The sequence below is a fragment of the Ailuropoda melanoleuca genome, chromosome 6 (assembly GCF_002007445.2).
Source record: "Ailuropoda melanoleuca isolate Jingjing chromosome 6, ASM200744v2, whole genome shotgun sequence".
Taxonomy (NCBI): Eukaryota; Metazoa; Chordata; class Mammalia; order Carnivora; family Ursidae; genus Ailuropoda; species Ailuropoda melanoleuca.
The window spans coordinates 8,505,607-8,523,350 of NC_048223.1; the positions used below are offsets into that span (position 1 = coordinate 8,505,607).

Sequence of the window (17,744 nt, forward strand, 5' to 3'; positions counted from 1 at the left end):
TAGGCTGGTGATGGGTAGTAAGGAGGGCACGTATTGCATGGTGCACTGGGTGTTATACGCAACTAATGAATCCGAACTTTACATCAAAAACCAGGGATGTACTGTATGGTGACTAACATAATATAATAAAAAACATTTAAAAAAAAAGAATGTAATGAGAGAAACATATAAACAAATCTCTCCACTTCATTACTGACTCAAAGCAATAAAAAGATCTTGTTAATTAAAAAAAAAAAGAATGCTTATTTTACCTGCAGTCTATCTACTTATATCTATCTGTCTATCTATCTATCTATCTATCTATCTATCTATCTATCTACCCATCCACCTACCTTCGTACCCATGCGTATGTGTGATTATGATAGTGCTGCCCCCCCCCCAAACCACATTTCCCTGGGTCAAATGTTCTGCTGCCACTCCCTCACTAACCTTGTTTGACATTTACAATACCGGGTAATCTTTACAACAGCCCCTAAGCTGTTTACAATTATCCCCATTTCACAGATAAGGAACCGGAGGCTCAGAGAGGTAAAGTGAGGCATTCGAGGCCACCCAGATAGTAAGGGGCAGAACTGAGCTGCAAACTCATGTCTGAGAGCCTTCAAATCCTGTGTGTCTTTCCCGGTTCCTTGATGAATATTTGCTCTTGAAATATAAGTTTGTTCACTTTAAAATTTAATCTTGATCGACATTTGTTGATGAATGACTGAGTGACTGAACACCTGACTTTACCAGGCAGAATGTAGACACGGCCCCGCTCTGCACTCCGCTTCACAACACACTGCGTTTTTCCAACCTTTTTTTTTTTCCAATTTTTTTGGTTCCCAATGTGATATATTTTTGCTAGATTTGGCAGAGGGATATTTTTAGTATTCTGGAACAAACCTGAAGGTATATTTTTGCTCTTGGCTTAGGAGGCTCATTTTATGCATATGTTTACAGATGCAAAAATAAGTGGATGGTGTCATAATTCTCGAAGTACCTCAAGTCCCAATTCACATTCGTACCCCGATGAGGGGCTCACTTTGTACTTGAGTCTCGAGAATAGGTATAAGACTATCTTTCTGCTTTGAGCCCACACAGCTGCAGCTCTGTGTCCCCTTGTGTCTGTGATTGTAACGAACCCTCCAACGGAGTTGTGTCCAATGGAAAGACATGTGGCCCTTTGAGCAGGAGCAGACCCCACTATGAGACTGACCCCAAGCTCTCAGTTTCCAGGGCACCTGAAACAGGACAAGGACTCTGTGCCATCTAACACTTCATGTAATGTCAAGAAGCAGGCGCTAGATTTTGCTACTAGGAGAGTGCAGAGCTCTCTTTCCCATGAGCACACGGGAAGTTATCACCTATTTGGCAAAGAGTAGAAGGTGTATAGAAGCGTAGAAGGGTCACGGGGTCAGTGCAGGGGTGGCCCTACACCGTCCTCTGTCTTCGTCTCGGACACTGGAGTCAAGACAGTGTTGGAAAAAAGGACAACTCATCCCCACTGAGAAGGAAGGCAGAAGGCCAAACTATGTTCTGCGTGTCTAATTAGCCTAGAAGATTATAAGGAAGTTGACTGGAAAGCCTGCACTGGGCTCCTCTTACAAGCTGGTTCAGCTCTTAAAGGTAAAATGGCCAAAAGGCCTAGAGGTGAGAGATGAAGAGTCAAGGAAATGCCAAATAAATGTGGGACACTCGTGGTGCAAATGAGGGATCATTTCTGAGATGTTTGTGGATATCCCAATTCATGCATACTATTTATAATTTCTCTCTTAACCTCTAATTTACGGCGAAACTCACTACTTTAGCAGACCTCTTCACTCTGTTCGCTTCCGTGACAAGCATAAACAATTTCCACAAAGAGTGACAATTCTGTTTAAAAGGGAAAGAAAGAGATGTACTCCATCCCAGGGAGGCTGATTATACAGATGATACACACAGGCCTGTGACCCCCTAGGACCTTGGGTACACAATGTTTTAAAATGTCTGTAAGATTTGTTTTAATCAGGTATGGCAAGACACACAGACACAGAAGTGACTGTCATGAAGGAAGAGGTCTTTATACTCACAGATCCCTAGAAACTAGAGGCACTGTGCCATGCAGGGCCACATGGGGAGTCACCGGGCTTGGTCAGGAGGCAGAGGGAGTGAGAACTGTGGGCAGGATGCTTTATTGTGGTTTTGTGGGAAAGAATGAGCAAAGCTGTAAGCAAGCTGAACAGGTTTAGGATTGGAGAGTTTGGATAATTTCAGTGGGCTAGATGTCCAGTACCTGGCCCTGGGATGAGTTAGGGCAGGGACACAGTGTCCTGGTCTGAAAGAGTCCAGTAAGAGGAGGCAGATGGAAATACGGACTCAGGATTGGCTGGTTTGCATATCAAAGGCATGCTGGCTGACAAGTAATTTACTATCTCTAGGAATGAGCTAACACTGCAAGGGAAAGTCCCTTCTTGGGTCCACAAGGCCCCAAGATGTCAAAGCATCAAAATACAGGAAAAAAAAATAACCGACGCACACAGAGACAAAGTTGATGCCATTGCTTGCAGCCCCAAGAGCAGCAAATTCCACCTTGCTTTCTGTTCCTGCACCCCTAGGTCACTCTCTACACCTCTCAAACTTAATACCTATTAGTTCTCTTGCTTACTTTCTGAAATCTACACCCCAGAATTTTCTCTCTAGGTCCTCTAGAACCCTGTTTCATGGCAACAAGCAACCCTACATTCTTAAATATCGTGTCCTATTCTAATTCAGGGCTGGGAGCTCAGATTGGGTCCTCCTTCATCTTTCATGCTGACTCTCGAGCACTCACCTTGAGCACGCTCTAGAAATTCCAGATTCAAGTTCTCTATTCCTCATCTACCAATAAATGTTCTCTGCCATTGTCATACCTTTGCCCATTAACAAAAAAAAAGATTTTATTTATTTATTTGAGAGAGAGAGACAGAGACAGCAAGAGAGAGCAGGAGCAGGGAGGAGAGGGAGAAGCAGGCTTCCCGCTGAGCAGGGAGCCGCCAGGCTTGATCCCAGGACCCTGGGACCGTGACCTGAGCCGAAGGCAGATGCTTAACTGACCAAGCCACGCAGGTGCCCCAGCCCATTTAAAAAAAAATCTATTTCAAGAGACCTACAACATCCTAAGCTTGCATTTTTTCCTCTGTATATCCCTCTAACTTCATTATCCTCAACCTAAACTAGGCCTTCCTTCATATGCATCTTCAGCTTTAAAGTTAACACTGTTACCACTCTACAGAAACTGTGAGAACCACAGGGCGGTGTAACTCCACCCTTACCCTTTGTTCTATTGCGGTTATGTATTTGACATCTACATACGTCATATGCCCTCAATAGACAGCTATAATTGTTGAATTAAAAGTAATGGCCATTTAAAGAAATTAAGAAAGCAGGAAAGATATTCTTTTATATTTACCCATATATTTACCATTTCTAATGCTCTTCTTTCCTCCTTAGAGGTCTGTTTCCCCATCTGATACCATTTCTTTTCTCTCTTACAGACTACCTTTGTCATCCCATTGTCTATTGGTCTCCCATCATTTCCAGTAAAATGTCAACTGCATTCATATTGTTTTTCTCCCATATGTAATGTGTTTCTTTTTTTTTTTCTCTTTTTCTGTGGATGCTTTCAAGATTTTCTCTTTTTGTTTTTAACACGTTATGAAGGCTGTGACTAGGTGTGGTTTTCTTTGTATTTCTTCAGTTTGGAGCTTGTTTATCTTGGTCAACCTTTAAGATGATGTTTTATATGAAATTTGGAAAAATTTCTAGCCATCATTTCTTCAATTAATTCTTTTGTGCCCCAGTCATTCACTCTTATCCTTTGGTTCTCTTTAGACTTTTCTTTCCTTTCCTCTATTCTCTTCCCTCTCTCTCCTCCCTCTCTGGCTCTAGATTAAAAGAAATCTTTCTCTCCTCTTTTTTCTTCATATTGGATAATTTCTTTTGCTTTCCCTTCCAGTTCATTGACTCTTCTTCTTTCTCCAATCTGCAAAGCCCACCCTTTTCCTTTAGATTTTATATTTTCCACTCTAGATTTTACATTTCTGTGTAGTTTCTAGTTCTTTGCTGAGATTCCCTATCTGTTCACTCATTATGACAGTCTTTAAAGTTTTTAAATACATTTAAAATGGTTGTTTTAAGATCATTTTCTGTTTATTCCTATATCTGCATCATCTCAGGGCCTGTTTCTCTTGAATGACTTTACCCTGGACCTTTGGTCACATTTTTTTTTTAAAGATTTTATTTATTTATTTGACAGAGAGAGAGGCAGCCAGTGAGAAAAGGAACACAAGCAGGGGGAGTGGGAGAGGAAGAAGCAGGCTCCCAGCGGAGGAGCCTGATGTGGGACTCGATCCCAGCACTCTGGGATCACGCCCTGGGCCGAAGGCAGACGCTTAATGACTGAGCCACCCAGGCGCCCCCTTTGGTCACATTTTTATGTTTCCTCACATGTCTAATAATTTACATTTCATACTGAGAGCTGTGCATTGTACATTGTAGAAACTCTGGATTCTCATGTTTCTCTGAGATTATTGATTTTTGTAAAATTACTGAATGATCCCCTTGTACCTGTAAAGTTTGATCTTATACTATATATGAGTATATTTGTTTAGATTTACCCTTAATTCTGGGCCAGTCCCTTAATTTTGGCATATAATCTTAATTCATGTCTCTTCTGGTATTTCATTGGAAAACTCTAGGTGTTTACCTGGCCCTTCAAACTTGGAGGAATTTTAAAATATGTCTCCTTTGGAGCAGGCAGCAGCTAAAATCTCTACTCAATTTTTCAGACTGTCTTTCCTTTTGTTGCTTTTCACTAGGTTCCTGAAGTCTCCCCTGTGTGTACACAGTTCAGGGGCCATCCAAGGATTTAACAGATTTGAAGGAAGTGTATATTCCAATTTTGGGCTGTCTTCCTGCATTTCCCTCCTTTCTGGTATGAAGCCTGTATTGAAGCTCTTTAGGATCAAGACAGTGCCAATATCACGTTGTGTCCTCGGAATGGGCCATTTCTCAATTCTTATTTTTAATATCTTTATTGAGGTATGATTTACACATAAAATTCATTCATGTAAGTGTACTATTCAATGATTTTTAATAAATTCATAGAGCTGTGCCCTGATCATCAACATCTAGTTTTAGAACTTTGCCATCACTCAAAGACATCTGTGCCCATTTGCAGTTGATTCCTGCTCTCACCCCAAGCCCTAGAAAACTACTGATGGGCTGTCTACAAAATTGCATTTTTATTGATCTTTTGTGTAAATGAAGTCATGCAATTTTTAGTCTCTGTTGCCTAGTTTCTTTGATGTAGCCTATTTTTGAAATATCAAAAATATTTTTTGTTCCTTTTTATTGCCGAATACAATTCCATGTATGGATATACAAAAGGTTATTTATTCATTCACCTGTTAAAGGACATACTTTTTTTTCTTTTTCCTGGAAGCTTTTTTTCAATGTTCTTCAGATGATACATTGCCAAACTGATGCTGACAGGTTAATGGACTAGTGTTTGGGAACCACAGATAATGACTCATTTTTTAAAAATTTAATAAGCATGTATTGAACACATATTTGTGTCAGACACTGTGTTAAAGATTAAATAGGTAAATAAGAATGATATCCTAGCGTGGTGGAGGAAAAGAACCAAGAAACAAAGAAGTGTAATAAAGTATGAAAAGTGCTATGGGAAAATTCTGGCCTCCATGGAAGTAAGGTCAGTTCTCTCTGGGAGAGGGAGTTACAGGAAAGTCTTTATCAAAGATGTGAGCCTTGGTCTGGAAAGATAAATAGATAATTGTCCACAGTGGAAAGGACTTGCCTGTTCACGACATACACTGTTTTATTCTTCATAGCCATGCAGATAAGTACATGCATTGTGTGGTCCCATCTGCCTGTGCCTGAGAATGGTAAGGAAGCAATCATTCCTGTGAATTTCTGCTAAGGTGGAAAGATGAAGAAATCTAGTGGAGACCTGGAAGATACCCAGTTCTGCCACGCTGTGTAAATACATCTCAACAAGATACACACATAATGGAAAAGAACATGGAGCTTTGGAGAATGGTAGACTTGGTCCAATACCTTATACAAATTATTTCATCTTTCAGGATGTCAATTTCAGTATCTATAAAACTGAGATAAGAAATAATTTCAAAACTAACCAGGTAGTTTAGATTTAATGCATGGATATCAATGAGTTTAGGGACTGGCCTCTCAAAATACGCTAGTTTCCTCTCTTTCTGTAGCAGGCGACATGCACGTAAAGCTACAAGGAGTTCAGGGAAACACAAGGTTTCTTTGTCTTTAGACTTCCACTTCTATTGTCTCAAGAACGCCACCATCTTCTAAGTAAGCCAGGGATGTAGAGCTGTCTCATAATGAGGCCTTGCTTCCTTCTAAATATGCACTGATTGTCAGGGTGATGGAGGGGTTCATTACTTGAAGGCATAATTAAAGGGCACTTCCTTTAGCTAACTAACGAGCAGTAAGTGCAGCAATATTTGCATGTTTAGACATTAAAGATGGAAACAGATGACTCGTAGGGACTGGGAGAGAGCAGGGAAGGTAGGGCAGATTAATCTCACTGCTGGGCCTCAAGGGTTGGTGCTGTGCAAGACTTCCTCGGAGAAGGGTCTTCCCTTGAGAAGTCAACTCCGCCAGCTTTGCTTATTTTATGGGATGAACAGTGCTCTCCTCACTGTGCGTCAGGAGCAAGCTGATCCTTACTTTAAAAAATGCTAAATCGTGATTCCTCCTAAGCTAAGCTTGGAATGTGCTCCTGGATGGACACCGTTATCCTGTTCTCAACACTTAGGTATCAGCACGGATATTGGTTTGTTCTTGTCATCTTGGGTATTCACTAAAGTTGCAAACTCTTCCAAGTCAATAATGGCGCCTTTTACCCTCTTGGAGTATGTGTATGTTAAGGTCAGATTTAAGGTTTTTCCATGTTTTAGGTAAGAGATGTGGAAAGCACCTGCTATCTCTCCCATTCTTCATCTGTATCTCGGGTATTATGCCTGAACTGCAAGATTTTGGTTAGAATTAAAAGAAAGTGCCTGGCACAAGCAAGCAGTGAAGTAAGCTGGTTCCAATTCTCCTTCTCACTACATGGGGACCTCACAGTGACTAGTGCTTTTACCTCATTTCTCTTAAATGAGCTGTTAGCATTAGAATTGGCCATTTTATATTAGCCTTCAGCTTTGTCAATTTCTTATCTTTCCATAGTGTGGAAATGACAGAGAAAAATAGCCCTCTTATAATGAGTGCAGACATTTGGGTTTGATGCCAAGGAGGAGTCTCCCTCCCTCCCACTGGCACCAATCCCTGAAGCGGTCTGGAAAGATAGGAGCACAGCATGGCCAGGCTAGTGACCGAGTTAATGCTGCTTCCAAATGGGACCACCCCAAGGCTCAAGCACCTTAATTTATTACTGAAAAGCTGATTTGATTTACCAGGCATTTTTAATTGTGCTGACATTATTTTCTTCTTTTAACAGTAGAATGAGAGACACTGACTTTAAATACGCATTATGGGATGTCTACTGAAAAAAATGCATCCGTTGCCTCTGGGCAGATGTACAGGTCAGAACACAAAGAATCATTTCATGGGAGCAAAAGGAATCGCTGAGCAGCTGCTCAGGGGGGAAGAGAGACCAGAGAAGAGCCAGGTCTGCCAGCAAAGGGAGGAATGTACAGAATACTTAGCATATCTGATTAGTTTACTTATTTTTTTAAAGATATTATTTATCTATTTGTCAGAGAGAGAGCACAAGCAGGGGGAGCAGCAGGCAGAGGGAGAAGCAGGCTCCCCACTGAGCGGGGAGCCCGATGCGGGACTCGATCCCAGGACCCGGGGATCATGACCCGAGGCGAAGGCAGATGCTTAACTGACTGAGCCACCCAGTCATCCTGATTAGTTTAAATTTAACAGTTATATAGCCGCCTACCTCCAGCCCAAATGAGGGAGTGGCTGACACCAGTGAGACTGTGGTGGAGAAGAGAATAACATTCCTATAGCTCTGAATTTGACAAGAGTTAGGCTTCTCCCTTAGCACAGGATCTTCAGAAGAAAAAGTAAAGAAAATCCTTCGGGTAATAATGGAAATCCAAGAAAGCCCTGAGAAATCAGCCCTTCAAGCAGATGGCTCTGGACATACTGATAAATGCCTGTGAAAACCCTCAGCGAGTTTGTGGACACGATGTCCACAATTAGACACAAACGGCACAATGTGCTTGTCATCAGATCTCACAGTCGGTTAGGCAGACAATCCACTCACTAACGTTTGGCAACACTAAGCTGCACTTTGCTAAGCTGCTCTCCCTCCCTTTTATGTGCTTCATTCTGGTCTCTTGGTAGCTTCCTCTGTTTGGTCATGCTTCTGTTTCTGGAACGCTGCAGACATCCCTTTCTTCCCCAAGCTCTCAGCAGGCGCTGTGTGCTAAATTCCATCTATAGATCAGAGACTTTACCTGCGCTGCAGGGGTGAGTAGAGTAGAGCAGAGAGTTCATCTGGAAGGCGGTTCCAGGGAGGAAGAAAGAAGTGGGAAGGGTGAGTTGGGGAAGGGGGCAAGCCAGGACACCGGGGGCGTTGTGGAGGTGGTGGCTGTGGCAGTGGGGGCCTGCTTCCCCTGGGACTCCTGATGAGAGCGCAGGTGGCTGCCTGCAAGTGCTCTCCACCTTCAGGCCTGTGGTGCCAGTGCCCTGGGGCAAGGGGGGGCTCCCTGGAGCCAAGAGGCTCCTCTTGCCTCAGAGCACAGCCTCGGGGAAGAACACTGAAAGGCACCATGGGGGCAGGAGTCGGTGACTGTGCCTCAGGGGCAGGACTGGGACCATCTAGAGAATCTCATTGGCGTATCAGCTTCGTCACCTTTCAGCTTCCAGGGTGAGCCTCTGTCAAGAGAGGATTTTCTAGGTTTGCTGCAGCATTTCCAGAAGCAAGCATAGAGGACCCAGTGCTTCTTCCCTGAACGCAGAGAAGGTAGCTTTTTCACTTATGGCTGGTGAGGAGGCCAGCACCTTAAGCTAGAAGAACGATATGGTGTTGAGCAGAAGGAAAGGCTAAAAGCTGCCCTTGGGGATCCTCCGCAAGAGGCTTGTGGGAGGCGAGGAGCCGGCTGTCAATGAGGAGCGTTAGGAACATCGTCTGTCTTTCCTTCCTCTCAGGGCCACGCTTTCCGAGGAGACAGAGGCAGCCGGCACGGGGCTCAGCAGAGTCTCCGGGTCTGCCTGGGAAGCCGGCCCAGGATCACCTCAATAAGCTGTGGGGAGGTGGGAGGTGGCCGCACCTAGGAGCCCGGGGCAGCCCTAGGCCTCCCCAAGGCTCACGAGTGATGTGCTAGCGTCCCTTCGCTGCTGGAACACCACAGACTTGGTAACTGGAAACAGCACAAATTTATTATCTTACGGTTTGGGAGGTCGGAAGTCTGAAACGAGTTTCAGTGGGCTCAAGTCAAGGTATTGGCAGTGCTGCATTCCTTCTGGAGGCTCTGGAGCAGAATCTGTTTCTCTCTCTTTTTTTTTTCTTAGCTCAGAGAGGCTGCCACATTCCTTGGCTCAAGGCCCCACATCCCTCTGATCCCTGCTTCCTTTGTCACATCTTCTCTGACTCTAACCCTCCTGTCTCCCTCCTGTAAGGACCCTTGTGGCTGCATCAGACCCATCCGGACAATGTCCCTATTTTAGGATCTTTAATTTAACCACCCTCTTGTCATGGGGGATAGCATATTCACAGGTTTCAAGGATTAGGGGGTGCACATCTTTGGGAGCCATTATTCTGTCCATCACAAGCGGCCAACAGGGGAGCTGAGGCACCTAGCTGAGGTGTCATGGCACGGGGTGCTCAGGGCCAGCAGTGATGCAGGGACCCAGGCCAGGCTGCAAGGCCGCCACGAACGGGGCTTCCAGGGAGGGAACATGGCTCAGGCGATGGGCTGGAGTGGCGACTGCCAGCATGCTGCACCCTCTCCAAAGAAAACAGGAGAAATGCACTAACTGTGTCAGAAGTCACCTCTCCAGGGAGCAGACAATCCAGTCACTGCACAGCCCTGACCCGAGGGGACTGAGAGTGTCCAGGGTGGGTGGGAGGCCCCTTCTCTGGGATCACTATGGTGGCATGGAAGCCAGCTCTCCGCAAGGGTCTAGAAGACGGGAAGAGGCAGGCAGAGGGACTCTAAGAGAAGGGGCTTGTGTGGGGCCCTTATATATTAGAAAGAGAAAGACAAGGGAGAGTATTTGTGACCCTCCCCACATCCATTTTTCATTCAGAACAACCTTGCAAGTTGGCATCTTAGAAAACATCATTTGGGATTCTGCCTAAAAGAGAGGGAAAAAAAAAAGAGGTTCTGAACATTCTTCCCTCTCTGTTTAGGACACATGTTCCAGAAGGAACACAGGTGTCACTGAAGGCCCGTGTGTGGGCAGGATGGTGAGTGGGCGGCCACTGCATTAGAGAAAACATGGCTCATGCAACCAAGAATTAGTCTTTAGTGGTGGAATTAGAGTGCTGACAAAGCCCGATTACTCAGCTCATTAAGAGGACTGGTCTGGACTGGACTAACCATTCTCCAATTAACTCCTTGGCACTCGGCTATAATAATGATTGAACTAAGCCATTTGACTCCCAGTGAGGCTGGAAGAGCAGATGCCGGCAAACTGGCCGCCTCGTCCTGACATTCCTCCGCACCGGGAATGAGGGACTTATTCACTGGCAGCTTCTGGCAGGAGCGGCAGAACTCCACGCAATAGAAAGGACCTGACCAGCAGAGGCTCTCACCCAAGACAAATGGGAGCCTTTGGCTCAAATCCCAGCCCTGGCATTGTTCATGGGGAGATGTGGGCCTGTGCTTACTGCCTCCTTTGTGTAGGAGGAGGGGAGATGACCACCCCCAGGGGCCTGGGTCGGGGGCTCCTGTCCCACTCGCCCCTCCCTTCCCCCAGGTGTGGGGGTCATGCTCCCCTGCCCCCGCCATTGGAAGCCCAGGACTCTTCTCCTTGGAGGGGCGGGGGGCTGGTGCTAGAAGAACAGGAGGGGGCTTACAAAGAACACGTGGGCCTCATTTAAGAAGATACAAACGTCTCAAATAGACATGTTATGGTGTGGTTTTCCTGTGTGAAAATCCTGTTGTTGTTGTTTTCTTGCTGTTTTATCAGTAGTCTCAAATTGGTGACCACAGAATAAGGTTGACTGCAGAACATTCGTTGAGTCTAATGATGTGTGGTTTTAAGTGAGGAAATACTAAACATGGGGAGGTTTTATATCCAACTCTGATTCTAACTTCTGGACAGTTGGAAAGGCAGCCCCAGGCCTGGATTCTTGGATGGCCGGGAGCCGTATGGTGGCTGAGTCTTCAGGGAGGACCCACCTTCACCCAGCCAGGCATCTTCCCTCTTTCTCCCCACTCCTAATGACTAGAGTTCGGGCTTCTGCAGGAGAATGCTCTCGAGGGTCCACACACTGGGCAGGGCTGTGTCCTCTCTCTCTGGGGACCGCTACGAGTTCCAGCACAGAGACAGCAACAGCCAGCAGAATGAATCTCACTCCTGCATCTTGTGCTCATTGCAATTTTTCAGAGAGGCATTTTTTCTTTCCTTCTATGAGCTGGGGACACCTGTCCTCTTGCTGGTCGATTGAGACTGTCACTCAAACTGTGTCTTCCAGTAAGTGGAACACGCTGTGAAACATCAGCACGTTCCCCTCCAAGCACCAAGAAGTCCAAGGGGAAGATCATTAGAAAATGTGACAATGAGTCAACTGCATCCAAATAATGGTAGAGCCAGGAGGGGCTGCAGATTAATAAACCTTTCCTGTGTGAGCTGGCAGCTGGGCGTTCCTCTCTGCTCCTGTCTAGGTTTGCACACGACTAGCTGCAGGCTCGAGGGGTTTGCATTAGCAGATCGTAAGTAAAAATCCCATTAAAATGACATTCTCTTCATCATTAGGATCCCTTTAGTGCGGTGCACTGGATTGTCAGGGACATTTCCCGGAGCGGCCCGATAATAGACTTACCTGGCAGTCTGTCCACCCTGGTGACGGCTTTCTGAGGTGTGGGGCAAAGGGGCTGAAGGAAGCACACAGCTCCTCTGTGGCAACAGCCTCCCTCCCTGGGAACCTTCCTGAAGAGCTCTGGGCATATCATGCCCTGCTTTCAATGCCCGTGAGCAGCCTCTGTCAAGTGCTTGAGCTCCTGGCCTGGCCGTGGAGAAAGGAAAGGGGGGACCCCGGTTCTAATGCAGCCCCTGCCACTGGCCTGAGCTACATTTACTTAAATTTGATAAATTTTATGAATGTCATACTTGCATTATGCACATTTACCCATCCCTAAATTCTCCTTGAATAACAAAATTCTTCGACAATAGCCCATTCTTTTGGGGATAAAGTACCAACTCAATAACGTGATGTGAAATGCCTCTTGGGATTTAATTGACACCTGCTCCTATAAACGTGGGTCCTAATACCTGCCAAAGCGCTCCCCCCGCCCCATTCCTGGGGTCTGCCGCACCGGAAGCCTACACTCTCCTGAAGCTGGGTGTCCTGCTCACCTCTCTGCCATCTCGGCTGCCTGGCTCCGCGTCACTGAGCCCTCCGCGCTCTGTTCGGACAACGTCCCCTCTTGGGGGCTTTTCCGGGCCCTTCTTCCCAGGTCCATGTCAGGTGTCTCTAGAATGGGCTCCAACAGACCCCCCCACTCCACCTGCCCCCTTGCCTTCTGTCCCAGCACATATCGATGCAAACTGTGTTTGTTTGCCCCAGGGTCGTGGACACTTATGGAGAGCAGGGGCTGCGGTTTCAGCAGCTGAGCCGGTTCTGAGCACAGGGGCTAGCACGGTTTGTGTCCAGCATCAACAGCGGAGGAAAGAACTAGATGAAGCCCCCTTAGCCATTAGAACATTTCTTAGGCTTCTGGGAGCTCCAAGGTGGGTCAGTAGACTGGCTTGAGTCATTTCCGGCCCAAGCCAGAAAGTTCTGCAATAATTACAGAGTCGCTACCAGTAAAATACCCTAAAATCTTTGGAATTAGATATCAAGATAAAAGCCGAACGACATTTGAGATCCACAGAGTAAAAAATGGCAAAATTTTAGAATCTTAAAATGCTGCATAAAATGAATCAAAAGATCAGTTAAACACCAGGAGGTTTTAAAGGGTCTCTGGATTTTTCTCCTCTCTTTCCTTCTCTCCCTCCCTCATGTCCTCTCTCCCTTCTTTTGATCTTGACATCCATTCGCTGTTATGCAAACATTTACTGGACACCAACTGTGTGCTCAAGGCTGTAATATGCACTGATAAGCTGGAGAGAGTAAGACACAGTACTGCCTCCCAGGAGCTCAGCGCAACGTGAGCAGAAAGGCAGGATAAATGGGTTCCTAGGGTACAGTAAGCATCGGGATGGAGCTCTGTATGGAGTCTGGGGAGCACTGGGGAGAGCTAAGCCACTCAGGGGGGTGAGTCAAGGCGGCTTCCTGGGGGAGGAGACGTTATCAAGTATGTACATTCTGAACACCAAGTGATTTACATCCAAGAAACTTCTGAAAGGTTCTGTCTACACAGCTGAATAAGGGAGAGAGAGGTCTGTGGCTGGGTCTATATGTACCACTGGATTGCTAGTATGAGTGTGGTTGAGGTTTCCTATACCGTACCCACTGTGCCTCCTTTCAAAGGGGCTGGGGATTCTGATCACCAATAAGTAGCCATTAAGTTTTTTTTTTTAATATTAATTGTTTTTAGTAAAGAATGCTATGGACTGAATTGTGTCCCCCTCTCCTCCCAAATTCATACATCGAAGCACTACCCCCCAGTGTGACTGTATTTAGAGACAGGGCTTTTAGGAGGTGGTCAAGGTTAAAGGAGATCATTAAGGGTGGGGCCCTAATCCCATACGGCCTTATAAGAAGAGGAACAAGTATGGCAGTGTGCGAGCTCTCTCTCTCCGTCTGCCCTGTGAGAACACAGTGAGAAGACGGCTGTCTACAGGCTGGAAAGAGGGCCCTCACTGGGCAGCTGAATCAGCTTGATCTTGGACTTCCCAGCCAAGAACTGTGGGAAGTCCATGTCTGTTGTGTAAGCCCCCCAGGCTGTGGTACTTGGTTACGGCAGCCCCAGCCTACAGAGACAAGGAAGAAGACAAAGTGAAGGTTTGACAGTTTCATGGAGTTTCATCAAGACTATAAACATTTTGCATCTCAATGATAATTCTGATCTCTAAATTAAAAATATTTAAAATTTAAGAAGTGAAAACATTTTAAATTAGCAAGTTCACCAAAGCAGCTGCAGAGCTTAATGGAAAAGGGCAGGTCCAGGCCATGGTTCGCTGTGTGACCTTGGGCAGGTCACGAGACTGTGGTCCCCACCCATTTCATCCTCGGGGCGAGGGGGGTGGGTGGCGCAGGGGTGAAAGTGAGCTCAGGGTGTATCAGTGGGTCTGGTACAGAGCAGACACCGATGAATGAGATCCAAGTAATCAGGGAGGTGTTTATCAGCCCCTCCTTAAATTCACCACTTTGGGCAGATTTCAGAATTCCTAGAGTCATTCTTTCTTTATCTAGAACCAGAATTCCTTCCTCCCCTATTTTTAATTCCAAGCCCTGTGACTTCATTTGCCTGGATCAGTACTTCTCAATCCCATCTTAGAAAACGCTGCAGGGCATCTGTGATTATCCTGGCTAGTATAGCAATGTTCTTATTAAAACCCCTCACAATATGGAATTTATTTTAATTCATCTCAATTCGTATTATGTATTTAAATATATCCCATATAAGCCATATGGCACTTCAGAAGGTAGCTGAGAGGTTGCTGGGAAATCAAATAAGCAATGTCAAGATTTCACAATTTCTGCAATACCCAGAATTCCTAATTCAGAGGAACATATACTAATCCAGATGCCATATTTGCAAAACCCCAGGCTCCAGCAGGATGGGCTTTATTGGGAATAGATCAGGCAGTTGTCACTGGGCTTCCTCAAACACCTTTCCATCAGCTTGGCATCCTTGACCTTGTCACATTGCCTGAAGGTCCAGCATTGAGAGATTCCCTGAGGTTAATGAATCTATCTTTTAAAGAGCACATGTCTGTGCTTCTGTGTGGATGAAAGGGGGGCAGCTATCATTCTCATCTCAATGTAAATGAATTCCTTCTGGAACGCTTCCCAGTAGCACTCTCCGAAACTAGCCCTACCTGGGGCCTGGGTAGATGCCCATAAGAAAGAGAGAGAAGGGGAAGGATTCTGGAACGTTCAGCCCTAGACAAGGTGATGCAGATAGCACACACAGTGGGTTTTAGGGGAAGGAAGGAAGCGTGAGGTCCCTAGAAGCACTCTGGATACGGGTAGGGTGCCAGACAGTAAGACCACGGAATGAGCATCACTCATCTGCTCATGAAGCCGACCCATTCCACAGTCCCCTCCCCTGTCTGCCAGCATTCTCCCCCTTGATAGTTTAAAACCATTTTTAAAAATTCACGTGTGCCCTCTCCTCTGCCCCCCAATTTCAAGTGTAAGTGAAGGCCAGGGCTAGGCTTGCTGCGCAGAACCTTTCTCAGGGGCACAGCCCCCAGAGGAGTGACCTCCACCTCCACAATCTTAGCCCTGGACAGCCCTTGGAGACAGACACTTCAAAGCTTGTCAATCCAAGCAGACACTTCATTTGTCATGGACAAGGCTGACAGTGTGGCCTTTGTGACCACCAGTCAGGGGGCTCCAGAGTGAGTCACGGATTTTTGCACTTCAGAAAAGAACGTGCGCTCCCCACAGTGCACCATGTCACTGTTTACGTCAAGGTCCTCAGGTCCCTTGTTCTCCACCTGTGTCACCAAGAGCAAGGCTGCACCGTCGCCCGAAGGAGATAAGAGAGCATCACAGAGGAGGCGCGGGCACTTATGATATAAAGATGTACTAACAGAGACCACAAACTGGGCCTGGGACCAAGAGGACCAGCGTCCCAGGAGCTCAATGGGAGCAAATGGACAAGATACATGTGGGCAGGTCCACCACCTGCTGGGGGGGGGTCCCAGCGGGGATGTGAGGCCCTCCCCCCACAGCTGGGCTTACGGCAGCGGTTTTTCTCTTGACTTTAAGATGCTGTGTGTCTCCCTGAGCTGATTTTTCCAAAACTCAGCAAGCGAGCAGAACTTTGAGGTGCCTCCTCGCTGCTATCGCTGCTGGAGCACACTTACTGCCCCTGCAAAGTGGGGAGCTGGGCTGAGGGGTGAGCTGAGTGCCATACCTGGTCCAGCTTCCAGTGGAACTCCGCGGGGCGGAAGGTGTCGGCCTGGTCGAAGTCCTTGCGCAAGAGGAAGACAAGGCGGCAGTTGTGCACATACAGGGCGTAGTGATGCCGGTTCATTTCTGCAAAGCAGGAAGAGGAGTTGAGTGCTCATAGAATCTCTGCCTCCGTTGGCCCCAGGCGAAGGGGGCTCCCCAACAATCACATCAGCTACGCTGAGCTCCTTTAACACAGCTGGTTTCTCCTAGAGTACTGGGCTTTTGTTTCATTTCATCAGGCTTGACAATGGTGACCGCAGAGCATGTCTCCTTCTCTACCTTACTGTGTGCAGTTAGGGGAAGCGGCTTCATTTACAGTTGCTAGGAGGAGGGGGCAGATTGATTTTTCAGCATTAGTCATGGTTCCATGTCTTTCCAAAGCAACGAATAAATACCGCTCTCCCTGTACACAATGGATGGGATGTTTTCCTCCTTTGATAGAAAGACTTCCTTTTGTGCTTAGGAAATCTCACATCAAGGGTCCCAGTCATGATGTCCTGCAGCCACAAGGTAACAGCCATTGGGAGCGGAGGAGCTGCTCTTTGATCTCAGAGAACTCACATCACGCACTACATAGTAGCATACACGGAAACCTACTACGAGTCACGTGCTCCATAAATGACAGATGGATGAGCAGGTGCCCTGTTGTTGTAGAAAGAACATGGGCCCTAGAGTCAGACAGACTTCGGGTGGAGCTGTATCTCCAGATGTTTCTGTGGGAATTTTTTAGCCTCTTAGAGCCTCGGCTTTCTCACCTGTGTCATGACAGGGATGCTGAGTGTCCTAATGAATCATGGGAATAGGATAGTGAGATCGATTCTTGTACATCTTGTATAAACCTCGAGGTTTGAGTGTGAGGAATCAATAACCATCCCGCTTCTAGGCCTGGGCTCTGGTTGGTTTGCCTGCCACAGTGATTGATTCAGGACCTAGGCCCAAGTCAGGCAATGCAGGCCCTTCTCCCAGCCACGGCGCTTCTGTCAGGAAAGAGACTCAGTTCAAGCCAGTGATTCGGAAGTTTTTCTGAGTGGTTCCAAGAAATAACTCTCTTTTATCAGAAAGCAAATAGGAGAAATGCTCTCTATCTAGAAGTTGTAGTATATAACTGGGAGGCAGGGAGCAGCTGCAGCCCTGTTTGCTAACATGAAATCGATACATGTATGCAGATCTGAGAAATTGCAGAAAAAAGGGCCAAGCCCTTGATCACACTTTGCCTGAAGCTGTCATAGCTCTGGCCATTTTCAGTTACAAGAACTCTACATTTCCTTTACTATTTTGATTGCTTTGATCATCTGATATCAGTTTGATCTGTATTTCCTATTTCTTGTAACTGAAAGCATCTTAACTGGTAGAACAAGGAAGTATGTGTAAAGCTGTTGCCAGTGTGGCAGGGTTGGCCTAGGCTGATGTCTGGGTGGCCACTCGGCCTTTGGACTGATAAAATGCCCTGGCCTGATGATGGGGATTTTACTCAATATTTCTTGTTCCCCCT

General features: G+C 46.4%; 1 protein-coding gene across 1 annotated transcript in view; it reads right to left on the reverse strand.

Annotated features, from left to right (window-relative positions):
• The window catches only part of CLSTN2 (calsyntenin 2), a 642,616-nt gene that overhangs the window by 78,248 nt on the left and 546,624 nt on the right, over positions 1 to 17,744 (reverse strand). The window contains exon 8 of the mRNA XM_034661817.1: positions 16,215 to 16,336. Coding sequence (XP_034517708.1) covers positions 16,215 to 16,336 — 122 coding nt within the window. The remainder of the gene's footprint in view (positions 1 to 16,214; positions 16,337 to 17,744) is intronic.